Source organism: Nicotiana attenuata, chromosome 12 (assembly GCF_001879085.1).
Source record: "Nicotiana attenuata strain UT chromosome 12, NIATTr2, whole genome shotgun sequence".
In the NCBI taxonomy this organism is placed as follows: domain Eukaryota; kingdom Viridiplantae; phylum Streptophyta; class Magnoliopsida; order Solanales; family Solanaceae; genus Nicotiana; species Nicotiana attenuata.
This window is the reverse complement of record NC_032000.1, coordinates 17,508,686-17,523,642: the sequence shown is the minus strand read 5'-3', so window position 1 is coordinate 17,523,642 and position 14,957 is coordinate 17,508,686. Positions and strand designations below refer to the sequence as shown.

Here is a 14,957-nt window from a genome sequence, read left to right as displayed (position 1 = left end):
ATCCGTTACCCGTTACCCATTACCTGACCCGTATAACTTAACCCCTTTATCTCGTATAGTCCGCTTTGTTAAAAACCATTTACCGATAAACCACATTGTTTATTCTCGTCTAGTCTGCCCAAATCCGCTAGGGTTTCTGCATATGCGAAGGAATACCAATCGAAGGAGGTTTTTGCTGAAATTTACAACATATTTTTGACTTTTCTAGTCAAAGTAAGTTTCTTTGTTTCTTTTTTTGTTACATTTTACTGTTGGGTTAGGGTTTTAATTAAAATCGTTTAATATGCCATTTGGTGAAGTTAATGTTTGTCTGTTTATAAATATTATATATGTTTGTTTATTGCTGGATTTTGTGTATTCCCGTGATTTTGTTGGGGATTTAGTGGGTCTTTGGTTGTCCCGAAATCAGATTTGTCTTGTAGGATTTTTTTTGTTCCATGCTTTATCTTTATACGTATCTTTTCTGATGTGGTCCCTTTCTGTTTTTATTGTTTTCTATTTTTTTCCCCTAGCTTTCGAATGATGATTTCAGAGGTTGATATTGTGTTCAACTATGGGGGTAAATGGGTATTTTCACCTGACCTAGTATACTGTGAGAAACTTGTGCACTTATGGACATCATTTGATCCTGACTTATTGAGTTATAAGGATATACGTGATGAGTTTACCTCTAGATTAGGGTTTGTCAAAGTTAAACAATTGTTAGTGGTTGGGCCTTCAGGTAAGTACTATTTGGTAGAAGGTGATAAGAGTATTAGGGCTCTTCTTTGCTTATTATGTAACAAATTCAAGGTCTTAAATTTCTTTGCTGTTGATGAGAGTGAGTCGACTGTTTTTTCTCTGCATATCACAGACTGTGAACATAGTCTTGGTTCTGGTGGTGAATATGACCTTCAGATGGTGAGGAATATAATTATGAGGAAATGGAGGGTATTAGCAATGAAAGGAGGAGGGTTGTAGATGATAGGTTGGAAAACTATAAGGAATTGAAGCTAGGTATGTCATTTAAGGACGTGAAAGAAGGTAGGTAGGCTGTGAATTTCTATGCTTTAGCTAACAAAAAGGCTTTGGAGTTGATTAAATGTGAAAAAAAAGAACCAAGTATGGTTGTCAAGAAGGCTGCCCCTTTAGGTGTCTAATTTCTGAAGATGGGAGAACTGGTGGGTTCAAGATTAAAACTTGGAAGGATATACACACATGTGAAGATGCCTTTAAGAATCCTAGAGCTGATTATGCCACATTAGCTCAGTATTTTAAGAGTAAGGTCCAAAATAACCCTTACATATTAAAGATATGAGAGGTGAACTTGAATATGGTTTGAAGTTGAATGTGAGTAGATCCAAACTGAAAAGGGCTAAGAATATGGTTCTTCAGAAACTTGAGGGTAGTTTTATATATGACTACAACAAACTTGAGACATATTGCCAAAAATTAGGTTGTCTAATCCGGGAAGTGATATAGTCATAAATATCTCCAAAGATGCACTAGCAGAAGGTAAGAGAATTTTTTTGAGAATGTACTTATGCTTTAATGCTTTGGAGCAAGGCTGAAAAAATGGTTTGAGACCATTAATTGGAGTAGATGGTACATTCTTAAAGGGTAAAATCAAGGAAAATTGTTGGTAGCATTAGGACAAGATTCCATGAATCATTTCTATCCACTAGCATGGGTTGTGGTGGACAAGGAAACAAGGAGGACTTGAGTTGGTTCATGGAGCTGTTGAAGTTGTCTTTGGAGCTTAAAACTGATGTAGGAATCACATTCATATCAGATATGCAAAAGGTAAATAGTTCTAATTTTCTTTCATTCTGTATTTTAAAGTATCTGATGGTTTGCACTAATAGTCTAATCTTTCTTTCATTCTTTATTTTTGATTCACTTCAAAAGGCTTGTTGGATGCTATTAGCACAGTATTTCCTGAGGCTAATCACATGTACTGTGCGAGACATATTGAGGCTAACTGGTGCAAAAAATGGAGGAGTAGTTGAGAAAGTTGTTATGGTGGTGTGCATGGAGTTCATATGATGAGGAGTTTAAAGACCAATTGAAAAAATTAGGGAATATGTCAGAAAATATTGCAAATGATATCTTAAAGTATCCCCCAAGGGCATGGTGCAGGGCTTATCTTGGCATTCAATGTAAGAATATGATGGTTGATAATAACTTCACCGAGTCATTTAATGCATGGATTCTTGAGGCTAGAGGAAAATCAATTATCAAAATGTTGGAGGATATACGAGTGAAAATGATGGTGTTGTTAGGAGACAGTGAGGCTAAGGTGTGAAGTTGGAATGCAGAATATAGTCCAGCTTGCTTGAAGCTGTATAGTGATTAGGAGGGGAATAGTATATGACTGTAAGGTCATATTCAATGGAGATTGGGGATATGAAGTGTCTGACGGAGATGATAGACACACTATCAATCTGCAACAAAGAAGATGCACATACAGGTTAAGGTTATGGGACTTATCTGGCATTCCTTGCCCTCATGCAATAAAGGCAATGATACATAAGAGAGTAGAGCATGTAGGTGAAATCCATTGGTGGTATAGTAAAGAGGCATACTTGCTAACATATAAGGAAAAGCTTTAGCCTGTTAGGGGTCGGCAGTTCTGGAAAGTTGAACCTTCACATGCCATGTTACCTCCTGATATTGTGAAGCAAGTTGGAAGACCCAAACTGAAAAGAAATAGGGAAGGCAAAAAAAAGGATAGGGCAGTAGAGTCAATCAAGGAAGGGGACACAGATGACATGTAGTAACTGTGGTGAGCCAAACCACAATGCAAGGGGTTGTTACAAGGTAATACTTTTCTTATTCAATAATGGTTGTATTGTTAATTGATGCTGGAAAAAGTGTTACTGTTTAGCGGTAGTAGTTGCATTGATACTTTTAATTGACTTTAACTTACATTTTTTTAATAGCCTAAGTCTTCTGCAAATGTTGCAAGTTGCATCCAAACTCAAGAGTCTGATCAACCAAACCACAATGAAAAGGGTTGATACAAGGTAATACATTTCTTAATCTTTGTTTGATTGAATAACAGTATTACTTACATTATGTATTGACTTTATTTTATTTTAAAATTCAATAGCCTAAGTCTGCCGGAAAGAATTCTCAATCAAGTAAAAGAAAGGGTGCAAGCTGTAGTCAAACTCAAGAGTCTTATGCAATGGAGAGTGACCAAGAGTCACATACTGATTTTGGACCATTTGCCGCCACCCAAGAGTTTGAACCATATGGTCCAGAAGTTGATAATGAAGAACCTCCACTTAGGCCAATGGTTATTTCAGAAACACAGTCAAGGATTGAGAGGGGCAACCTAAGAGGGCCAACAACTAGGGCAAGAAAAATTAAGTTTACTGGAGATGACACTGGGGCTTCGACACCTACCAATCTTCCTTATTCTCCAACTAAGCTGACATGGAAGGAAAAATTCACAATCTCATCAAGCCAATTTCAACTTGAGGCAAGAAAGAGAAATACCAAGATGATGGAAACAAAGGGCAGACGAAAAATTGCACCTGATAATGAAGATTTTCTTTGAAGTCAATTGCTATATTTTTTGTTGTGATTGGTTACTAAAACAGTTATGTTTAGTTAGTAAACAAACAGTAATGGTTGGTTGGTATTTAACCTTTTTTGGGGTTGGTTTAGTATCTGATGGTTAAGTATGGTAAAACTAGTATGTGCCTTGTTCAAATGGTATTGATGAAACATTTTTGGCTATGTACAAAGCTGTGGAGGCTTAAGTACCATGTTCTGTTTTCTGCAAATCTGTCTACTTCTGTTTGACGTCAATTTCTTTTTTTTCAAATTATAAGAAAGGAATGTCGAAGAAATAAAGTTGTCTCTATTGTCTTCTGTTACTACTTTTAAGATAGGAATTTGGAAGTTGATTTTTTTTGCACTTCTTTACTTTTGTCTCTCATGTATTTATAGAGTAGATTTAGATAAAATTGGCTTACTTAAGAACAACAAATTAAGTTCATAAGCAGACGCAAATTAAGCTTAGAAATTCAAAAACTCAGTAAAGTGGACCTAATGATGAGTTTGAAAACAGAGGAAAAACAGTGATCGAAAGCATATGTGCAAAGGCGACAATATTGTCATGGCTAAATATACAATCACTGGAATGCAAAAGATGATTCAAACATATCATATCAATTACACCTCAACCATGTCAATTATACATAAACCTTGTTTGGACATAGGTTACATAATCACTTAAATATGTCAATTACACCTAAACTTTGGTTGATCTTAAGGTAGCAGAATATCTATTTCATCATCCAAGCACACACGAACCCAACGATGCAACATCATACCATACCAATCACATTCCATTTTTTCAGACAGCTTTCCTTCACAACACTAAACCTCCATCCATTTTCTCCTTAGAAACATCATTTTCTCCTTTAACATCATCAAATTCCTTAAAATCTTCAATTTTTGTAACATTCCCCGCTAAGGCTCTTTCAATCTCGACAACCTTCATCAACAGAAGATTCCTTTCACGTCTAAGAGCTTCATTTTCATTCTTTAAGTTGTTGATCAGTGCTGTAACTCTAAGAGGAAGTTCATCATCTACCCACTCCACAAAACTTACATTTCTGTCCCTTCACAGCAATTAGAATAAAATTATCGAGAATTTTTTATCATAAACCTAAGCAAAAATACACAAACAAGTCTTATAAAATTACCTTAGGCATTGAACACTTGTTAAATCGTCTGCCGACATTATTTGGAATCTGAGCAGTGAATTGGTTAGCAGCAACTCCACAACAACATTTCCTCCTCGAACCATATGATGAACTCGAAGATCCCTGACTCATATTTTGGGAATTGAATGGTGAAAGATGGTCGGGACACTAACTCTACCTTGATCGCCTAGAATTGCACCGGAATTAGCAGCAACTCTATGAGTTCCTTGTTGAGATCGAGAAGAAGAGCTATCCCTAATTGATAATAGAAGTAAAATTCGGGTGTCTTTAAGAAAGGGGTCAAGTTATACGGGCCGGGTAACGGGTAGGCTAATTAAATCCGGTTGGGTGTGAATTGAAATATTTAGGTGTAAATTAAAACTCCACATGTCAAATTATGAGCGGATAACTTATCTAATGTGGCAGTCGTTTAAAATTAAGGGACTATCCGAGCCAAGAGTATAACGACAAGGTGGGTAATGGGCCAAACTTCGAACGAGGGTTATTTGTAGACCTTACGTAAAGTTCAGGAGGAGGAGGGGGGGGGGGGTATTTGGACCTTTTCTGCACAAACAATTATGGTATAGCTTCAGCATGGTCTTGAAGTTAATCTAAAGTACAACCTTGCACTGGAATATGTGCAGGTTCTTGTTAATTATTAATACAATTAGAAGCAGAACAATGAACTTGATTGGTGGGGTCAGGTTTCAATTGACTAATAAAAATTGCTTGTGAAAGTCATTTAACATTGTTTTGTAACCGAAAAACCATTCTACTTTGCCTATTATAACTAAAAATCACTTACTTTATTTTATAGCTGAAAAGTCACTCTATTTTGTATATTATAACTGAAAAATCACTCTATGCTTTTAAGGGACAATTCCTTTTGCTTTTTGCTACTTGTTTACCTCAAAAATACGAGTAACAATTAAATTTGATTTATGGTTTTAAAGATACGTGATTTAGTTCAATACTAATTAATAACCAAGAAATCTGAAGTATAAATGAAAGGAACAAGTAAAATCAAACCAGAATGTAGACCTGTTTCTACCTCGAGCCAAAGTGACCTCGAGATGGATCAAGAACAATAAAGCAAGTATAATAAAGCTAAAGGACAAATCTGATGAACAATGAGCCAAAAAGTAAGAGAGTATATTCTTTGCCAATGATTAGATGTCTTTACAAATGATTGGGGTCCCCTTTATATAATAGGGGAACCCTATATAAGGTACATTTCTATTTACAGTAAAGAATCTTATTGGGACAGCTGTGTAACCGCCTAGTACGGATTCGTACAAATCTATTCCGGGATTTGCGCCACGATCTTGGGGACGTGGCAGGAATCTTGCTCATCTGTTACAAATCCATAACGGCATTATCTCGAGGCCAGTCATATTAGACTTCGACGTTCCTCGAACACTTGGTTCTTCGAGCCTTGCACTGTGTCATCGAGCTCGAGCTTGGTCCATCGAGCTCGAACTTGATCCATCCTGAACTCGGACTTAAGGCGACCCCTCGAGTTGGGGAAATTGGGCATACCCTATTTTGACCGTATACAGATAGTCCCCGCATTTCTTAGAGTAAGATGATAAGAAACGATTTGATCTTCGATACTCTGTCCCCTCGATCATGATGTCAATCTTGTGATGTCAGCGGCTGAAGTGATTGAAAAGTCACTTCCACGTAGCTCCCAAGGTCATTAATTGGAGGCGTCTACTGGTCGGCTATTTGGCTTCCCCAAACCGTTTAAGTGACCTCTATAAATAAGCCAATTCCACAATTATTGCAATATTTACTTCTCAAATCATCCTTAAAATCTCATTAGCTTCTTCAACTTCTCTGAGTTCATCCTTTTCCCAATTTGTTCTTACTACAACATCAACTTCTTCCCTTCAATTGAATTTCTCAACCACAATGGCTAAGACATCTAAGACTGTTCCCTAGAAAGAAAAAGCTTCATCGTCGCGGCTGGCCAGAGGTAGAACAGTGGTGCCCCTCATATCGAGGAGTGTACTCCCGGGCCATGTGAGCTAACCTCCGATTTTAAAATCGAGAAACCTGCACCGACACCAGGTCGATGTGAGCCCATGTCTCGATACATCTGCTTAATAACTGAAGGCGAACTTGAGCAGGTAAAAAATGACTGTAACTAGGAGAACAAAGATGTTGTGATCCCTTCTCCTGAAGAGGACATCGCTACCCATAAGGCGGGGTACTTAAGCGTGTATACCTACCCTTTCACGTTGGGCCCCGCAGATCCAGCTCTGGGTTTTATAGATCCAGTAATTCTTGATCTTCGCCAACAATACTAGGTGACGCTTGGCCATATTTACCCCTCTTTCTGGCGCATCGTTAATCTCATCAGATATTTCTCGGGCTTGGTCGAGGGGATGCCTTTTAACCTCGACTACCTGATCAGGCTATAAAGCCCTCACCTTTATCGAGGGGGTTTGATAAAGATTTAGCCCCGATCCTTGAAGTCCCTTTTCTCCAGCATCAATGAGGACAAGGACAGAGAATGGATGAGCCGGTTTGTCTGAGTCAGGACCTCCGATCTGATTCCTGCCGAGAGGATGCCATTTCCCGAGGAGTGGAACATGAAACGTAAGTATAAATTTATCGATGGTGATTAATACCGTGCTTCCCCTACTTTTTCTCGATCTAACTCTTTTCTGATGATGCAGCTGTTGCTTGGTTTCCTGGTGCGGTCTCGGACCTCGCAGGCTGGGTACGACAATTGGCCTCCACTTCTTCATATGCGGAACATAGTTGGTGTGACTTGGCCAAGTGTCACGACCTAAACCGATGGGCCGCGACGGGGGCCCGAGTCCTACCTGTCAAACACCCTTAAGCATGCGTCTTAGATGTAAACCTAAATAATATCTGTTGAAATACGAAAATAATGTACACGAAGGAAATCTGCCCAAAAAGGCATACATACATATACGTGCAACATACGTAGGGCGAGCCGACAAGGCTGCTATAGACAACTATATAACTCAGAACTGGAAGCCGGCAAGGCCACATACTATCCAACTAGACATACTGTCTACAGACCTCTAATAGAAATATAAATGTACAAAGACGGGACTAAGCCACGTTATACCCATATATATATACAATATATCGTACCAAAATCAAAAGCAGCTCCGGGTCAAGTGGAGCACGCTAACTCTCGCTGATCAAGGATCCTAAGAAGGGGGACCGTCAGCTTGCCTACCTGCACCTGCGGGCATGAAATGCAGGCCTCGTGAAATAGGGCGTCAGTACAAAAAATATACTGAGTATGTAAGGCATGAAAATCAGTATGTAAGTGACATAGATGAAACATGGAATAAAGAAATCCATCTGTAAATCTGAATAACTTTGTAAATTCTGAAACATTTATAATGTCATGCACATGCGTACAAATGTCGTGTCATGCATAGGTAAGGGTGTACATAATACCATCAATCTACTGAGGGCATCCCATCATATCATCTCGGCCACTGTGGGCAACATCATCAACATATACCAACTGATCAGGTGGTGGTGCGTATATAACGCCGTAACCTTTTTCCCATATCCCATATACATAAATATATACATATAAATACGCGTATATAACGCCGTCTGGTCATGGGTCAATGTATATGCATAAATGAATAAAATGCATAGAAATATGTTAAAAATCTCAATATTTTTTTCGGATAAACTTTATCAACCGCGTATCATTTTGAGACCCATGAATAGAAGATATAATAATATGTCTAATGGGGAATCAAGAACACAGAGACCCCTAGTACTTCTATAAATAGAGTCGTTTATGAAAACCGTGTATTTGCTTATTTCTTCTGTATAATTGGACCATGCCAAAAAGAAGGAAGGGGTAGCCTTAACATACCTGAAGTAGGAAAAACTCCGTATAATATTCTTGGTGAAGATTGCACCGTACTCTTTTGTAACCGCAAAATTTTGAACGTAAAAAATGAAGCTTCTGCTTTTGTGAAATATTTTGAACGAAAAAAATGAAGCTTTGTTCTCTGAAGTATTAGAAAGAATGGAACATGTCTTCTTGGTTTATAATCCTTAACGTTTTTTTTTGGTTCTTCAAATTCTTGAACAAAGAAAGAATGATATATGAATAATGGCTAATCAACGTTCTGAGCCTTTTGTCCAAAATGGAAAATGAGATAAGGCTCTTAACAGGTCTTATTTTGGTTAACCTTTAATTTAATCCTTAGGTAGCCACATGGCATAAATGACTAAGGGTCATTCTTAGCCTTGTGGCATTTATGCCACGTTTTTGGAGTGTAATTTTGTAAATTTTTATCCACTTATTAGTTAACTAGGTAATGTTCCGTTATCCGGTAATTAACCAATTACCCGCATAATTTAAAAATTGCCACAAATTACTTAAAATTCTACTTATTTTTAATATACTTTATATATACTTTATACATTATACTACCGTGGTCATATGGTACCTTACATGGTACTAGTTCATAATTATCGGGTATTATTGCTCGACCCGTATTTTATCCCAAATTGGCCATTTTCAACGAAACTCGTTTTCTTTAATTTGTGTACCCCTTTAACTTTCATAACACTTATTTATCGCTTGTTATAAATAGTGTAAATAAGTTAATGTCAAGATGATCTCATCCCTGAGTCTACGTCAATTAACTGAAGACGAAACTTTTAACGTACGAAAACTCGAGATGTAACATCCTTCCCCCCTTAGAAACATTCGTCCTCGAATGTTCAACTCCCCGTGATATATATAACTTTGGCAGGGTCGCCTTTGTAACAACACTACTACCAACTCTCCCCGTAGAATCTTAATAACCCAACGCCACACAGGACCATAATTATGAATAACGACAATGGCCTCACATGACCAACGACAATAACCAACACAAGAATTTATACACGTACCTTATGGTTATGACGTCTAAGTCGGACCCTTCTCTGGAGGAGGAAATAAGTAGGGATATCTAGACTTCAAGTCTTCCTCGGCCTCCCAAGTCATTTCTTCCACATTGTTGTTCCTCCAAAGTACTTTCACAGAGGCTACCTCCTTATTCCGTAGCTTGCGAATTTATCGGTCTAGGATGGCAACCGAAATTTCCTCGTATGACAAGTCCTCTGTAATCTGTACATCATCCGGGGCACCACTCAGGTAGGATCGCCAATGTACTTTCGTAACATAGATACGTGAAAAATCGGATGGACAGACTCCAACTCCGAGGGCAATTCTAACTCTTAAGCTACTTAGCTCACTCTCTGAATGATCCTATAAGGCCCAATATATCATGGGCTAAGTTTTCCTTTCTTACTGAACCTCATGACATCTTTCATCGGTGATACCTTTAGGAATACCCAGTCATCAATCTGAAACTGCAAGTCTCGTCGTCGATTATCCGCATAAGCCTTCTGACGGCTTTGAGCTGCCAATAGCCTTTCCTGTATAAGCTTAATTTTCTCGATTGCCTGCTGTACCAATTATGGTCCTACTAACGTAGTTTCCCCAACATTGAACCACCCTATAGGAGACATACACTTTCGTCCGTAAAGAGCTTCGTATGGAGCCATCTGAATACTAGAATGGTAGGTACTATTATATGTGAACTCAATAGGCGGCAGATGATCATCCCAGCTACCTTTGAAGTCTATCACACCAGCTCGTAACATATCCTCAAGTGTCTGAATAGTATGATCATCCTGTTCATCTGTCTGGGGATGAAATGTTGTACTAAGACTTACCTGAGTCCTCAATCCCCTTTGGAAGGACCTCCAGAAGTTAGCGTTAAATTGAGCTTCTCTATCCGAGATAATAGATATAGGGACACGATGCAGTCATACTATCTCCTTAATATAAAGCCTTGCATAATCCTTTGCAGAATATGTAGTCCTAACGGGCAGAAAATGGGCCGACTTTGTAAGCCTATCAACAATCACCCATATCAATCGAACTTACGCTGGGTACGAGGTAAGCCTACGATGAAATCTATATTGATTACTTCCCATTTCCAAGTCGGAATCTCCATAGCCTGCAATAATCCACCGGACTTTTGATGCTCAATCTTAACCTGCTGACAGTTAGGGCACTGAGCAATAAACTCCGCTATATCATTTTTCATTCCGTCCCACCAATATATCTCCTTGATATCATGATACATCTTTGTTGCTCCTGGATGGATAGAACAACGAGAATAGTGAGTTTCTCCCATAACCTGCCGATGCAGCCCTACAACATTAGGGACACATAATCGTCCTCGATATCTGATGACCCCATCTTCTATAATTTCAAACGGTGTCTTCTCCTTTTGAGGGGTGGTATCCCTATAATGAACTAACACAGGATCCTCGTACTGGCGTTCCTTTACTTCAGTTACTCACGGGGATGTTGCCGTATCCTGAATAGAAATTCCAATATGACCTGAGTCTAGTAACCGAACTCCAAGACTAGCTAGCTGGTGAACCTCATGGGCTATTCTCCCTTCTTTTTTTGGTTGAAAATATGACAGGCTACCCATAGATCTACGGCTGAGGGCGTCGGCTACTACGTTCGCTTTCCCTGGATGGCATGAAATATCAACGTCATAATCTTTAAGTAGCTCTAACCATCTTCTTTGACGTAAATTCAATTCTTTTTTTCTTGAAGATATACTGGAGGCTCTTATGATCCGCATAGATATCAACATGAATGCCATACAAGTAGTGCCTCCACATCTTAGTGCATGAATTACCAAGGCTAACTTTAAATCGTGGGTCGGGTAGTTCTTCTCGTGCTTTCTTAGTTGTCTAGAAGCATAAGCTACAACCTTACCATGCTGTATCAGCACACGACCCAATCCAACGCCGAAGGCGTCACAATAGATAACATAACCATCGGTCCCTTCTAGGAGCGGTTGAACCGGTGCTGAAGTTAATCTGTCCTTCAATGCCCGGAAACTCCGTTCGCAAGGATTGGTCCATTGAAACTTAGTTCCCTTCTGAGTTAACTTACATGGGTATCCTAATCTTTTACAATTCAGGAAATTCCCCTCTTCAGAGGCCTGAACTTCATCCTTTATCCATCACAATTACGCCCTTATCCCACTATTAGGGCAGCATTTCATCTATTCTAAACGTTACTAGTCTTAGACTCCTTTGAGTTCATTCGGGCTATACTGAGCCTTCTATAACTTAGAAAAACCATCAGCTCTCTTATGAACTTATTCCCAAGGACTTATCCATTCTCGTTACCTTTTCACTCATCTTTTCTTATCCTTCCTCCTGTCTTCTTAAAACCTTGTCGCTCTACCATACTTTAGCTCGCGACCTACACAGATCTATTTATACCTATTCGCAACCTTTATTCAACTTACTTGTATCATAGATTTCCTTATGTTATTCCGGAACATTAAGCGAGGCACCACATACCACTTTGGTCGAAGGTGCTTAGAAGAGAAGAAAATTCCGTTACAAGTTTCCTGAAATAACCTGCCTAACGGAGAAGCTACGAACCTTCGTCGGTGTTGTGGGTCTAGGCCAAGTCTTCAATGCCTCAATCTTTTGTGTATCCACCCGGATGCCTTCACCCGAAATGATATGCCCAAGGAAAGCTACAGAGTTCAACCAGAATTCATATTTAGAGAATTTTGCATACAACTTCCCTTTTTGTAGAACTCTGAGCACAGTACGGAAGTGATCTACATGCTCAGCCTCTGAACAAGAATATTCCAATATATATCGTCGATAAATACGATTACGACCAGATCTTAAAAAGGTCCTAGACACACGGTTCATCGAATCCATGAATACTGTTGGGGCATTGGTCAAACCGAACGGCATAATATGAAACTCAAAGTGCCCGTATCTGGTCCTGAATGTTGTCTTCAGAACATCTTCCTCCTTAACCCTCACCTGATGGTACCCGGACCTCAAGTCTATCTTTGAAAAACACTTGGCACCTTGTAACTGATCAAATAAATCATCAATCCTCGGGAGCGGGTACTTATTCTTGATCTTCACCTTATTTAACTGCCTATAATAAATACACATTCGTAAGGAACCATCCTTCTTTCTCACAACAACACAAGTGCTCCCCACGGTGACGTACTAGGTCTGATAAAACCTTTTTCAAGCAAGCCCCTTAGTTGTTCCTTTAACTCTTTCAGCTCTACGTGGGCCATTCTATAGGGGGGATAGATATTGAATGAGTATCTGGTAGTAGGTCAATGACAAACTCAATTTCTCGCTCTGGCGGAAGACCCGGAAGCTCATCGGGAAAAACATTAACTACAGGAAAGGACTAAATGGTTGGTAACTCTACTTCCACATCCCAAACCCTAACTCAGTGATAAATATAGTCCTTTCTGATTATCTTCCTTGCCTTGAGATAGGAGATAAATTTACCTCTTGGCGATGCCGTATTACCTTTCCATTCTAAAACAGGCTCTCTTGGAAACTGAAATCAAACCATCTTTGNCATAGAGTCATAGACTGTAATATTCTTAATTAAAGTACTCAAAAGTACAAAACTAAAAACGTTTGCTGACAAAAGTTTTGTCCAAACCTAACAAATATCAACCTAGAGAGAAAATTGCACATAAAGGAGTAAATTTGAAATTAGAAATATCTTGTTACTTGCTTAGAGCTAATTGATGAACTTGGAGAATAAAGAAAAGTAAAATTTTAGATTTTTTATATTTATATTATAATCGGAAAAGGGCCAAAAGTATCTCTATCGTTAGATAAATGGTTTATAAATACCCTCCGTCCATCTATCTATTCAAAAAAATACACTTCGTCCATCTATCCGTTCGAAAAAAGAAGTTAATTCTATTAACAAAAATACCCCCGCGACTAACGGCAGAACTGATGGAGTGTGTTTTTTTGAACGGATAGATGGACGAAAGGTATTTATAAACCATTTAGCAAACGATAGGGATTATTGACCAAGAATCAAATATGGGTCTTATTTTTACCCATTTACCTGGTCCGACCCTATTTATTTGACCCGCCTAATTATTTTCTTTCTTTTTCTTTGCTTTTTTTTCCCTCTCTTTTTCCTTATCACCTAGCACACCCACTCTCATCTCACAAAGAATTTTTAGCGTTCCTTTGTTGAAACAAATCTTTCTTTGTGTTTGAAAATATGGCTTTGGCTTTCACTTCATCTGCAATTCATGGCTCTTTGTCCTCCTCTTCTTCTTCTTATGAACATCCCAAAGGTAACCCTTTACTTCTTCTTTTTTTACCTTTTATAGATTCAATCTTTATCCTAGAATGTGATAATTTCAAGCTTTTTAGCACCTTGGTTTCAATTTTCTTGTGTGCTTGTATCAGTTATATGTAGTTGTTTTTTCTCTGTCATTTCGTGGCTCTTTTGTCTTCTTATGAACAATTCAAAGATTTCCATTACTTGTCCCTTTCAAAGTTTCAATATTTCTCCTAGATTTGATTGATATATTTGGACAATTTTAGCATTTGGGCTCAATTTTTTTGTTTCAGATTTTTGGTTTGTTTTGATACTTGTCTTCTTACTTAACAACCCAAATGTATCTGTTGATTTTCCATTTAAGAGTTCAATACTTATCCTGAGTTTGATTGGAGGAATTTCAGAATTTGGTTTGAATTTCGCGTTATTTGATTTTGGATTTTATCTATTCTTTAATTAATTTGTTATTGTGTGTATGCAGTGTCCCAATTGGAGAAGAAGAAAGGGGGAGATCAGATGAGTGGGAATGGGTGTGATAGATACTACCCATTTTTGTAAATGGGTCGGATAAGGTAAATGGATTGAAATAATATCCATTTTTTCTTCCAGTCAAAGATTGCCACGTGGGCCAATTAAAAATTCCTATCGTTTGCTCAATGGTTTATAAATACCCTCCGTCCATCTATCCGTTCAAAAAAACACACTCCATCAATTCTGCCGTTAGTCGCGGGGGTATTTTTGTTAATAGAATTAACTTCGTGTGTTTTTTTGGACGGATAGATGGACGGAATGTATTTTTTTGAACGGATAGATGGACGGAGGGTATTTATAAACCATTTAGCAAACGATAGGGATAGTTTTGGCCCTTTTCCGTTTACAAAAAGGTTTATATACATAGGGGTCGACTAGGTCGTAGACATGTCATACCCAAAACTATATACAGGATAATGTTGCAAAACCTCTAAGTAGGCATAACTATAATATATACAAGTCGGGACGGGGCTCTCAACGTCCTCATAAAACAACCTAACACATTTAGAACCCTGACTTGGTAATATTCCAAGAAGAGG

General features: G+C 38.4%; 1 protein-coding gene and 1 long non-coding RNA gene across 3 annotated transcripts; one reads left to right on the top strand and one right to left on the bottom strand.

Moving 5' to 3' along the window:
- Positions 65-3,755, top strand: LOC109235332. Of its 2 annotated transcripts, XR_002069370.1 has the most exons (5): positions 65-213; positions 513-1,782; positions 1,888-2,799; positions 2,922-3,005; positions 3,092-3,755. It is a non-coding gene; the product is annotated as an uncharacterized LOC109235332 (long non-coding RNA). The 2 variants fall into 2 exon arrangements; XR_002069369.1 differs by having other exon boundaries at positions 68-1,782.
- Positions 4,176-5,004, bottom strand: LOC109236173. Its single transcript, XM_019402382.1, has 2 exons — positions 4,701-5,004; positions 4,176-4,616 (listed from the first exon to the last, which is right to left on the bottom strand). Exons 1-2 carry the CDS (start codon positions 4,802-4,804, stop codon positions 4,364-4,366), a joined length of 357 nt encoding a protein of 118 aa, XP_019257927.1. The 5' UTR covers positions 4,805-5,004; the 3' UTR covers positions 4,176-4,363.

What these genes read in the sequence shown, in the direction of transcription:
- LOC109236173 (XM_019402382.1), bottom strand. Translation starts at nt 4,804, where the DNA reads ATGGTTCGAGGAGGAAATGTTGTTGTGGAGTTGCTGCTAACCAATTCA. An exon ending in ACAAGTGTTCAATGCCTAAG is followed by an intron (nt 4,617 to 4,700) that starts GTAATTTTATAA and finishes ATTGCTGTGAAG; the next exon opens with GGACAGAAATGTAAGTTTTG.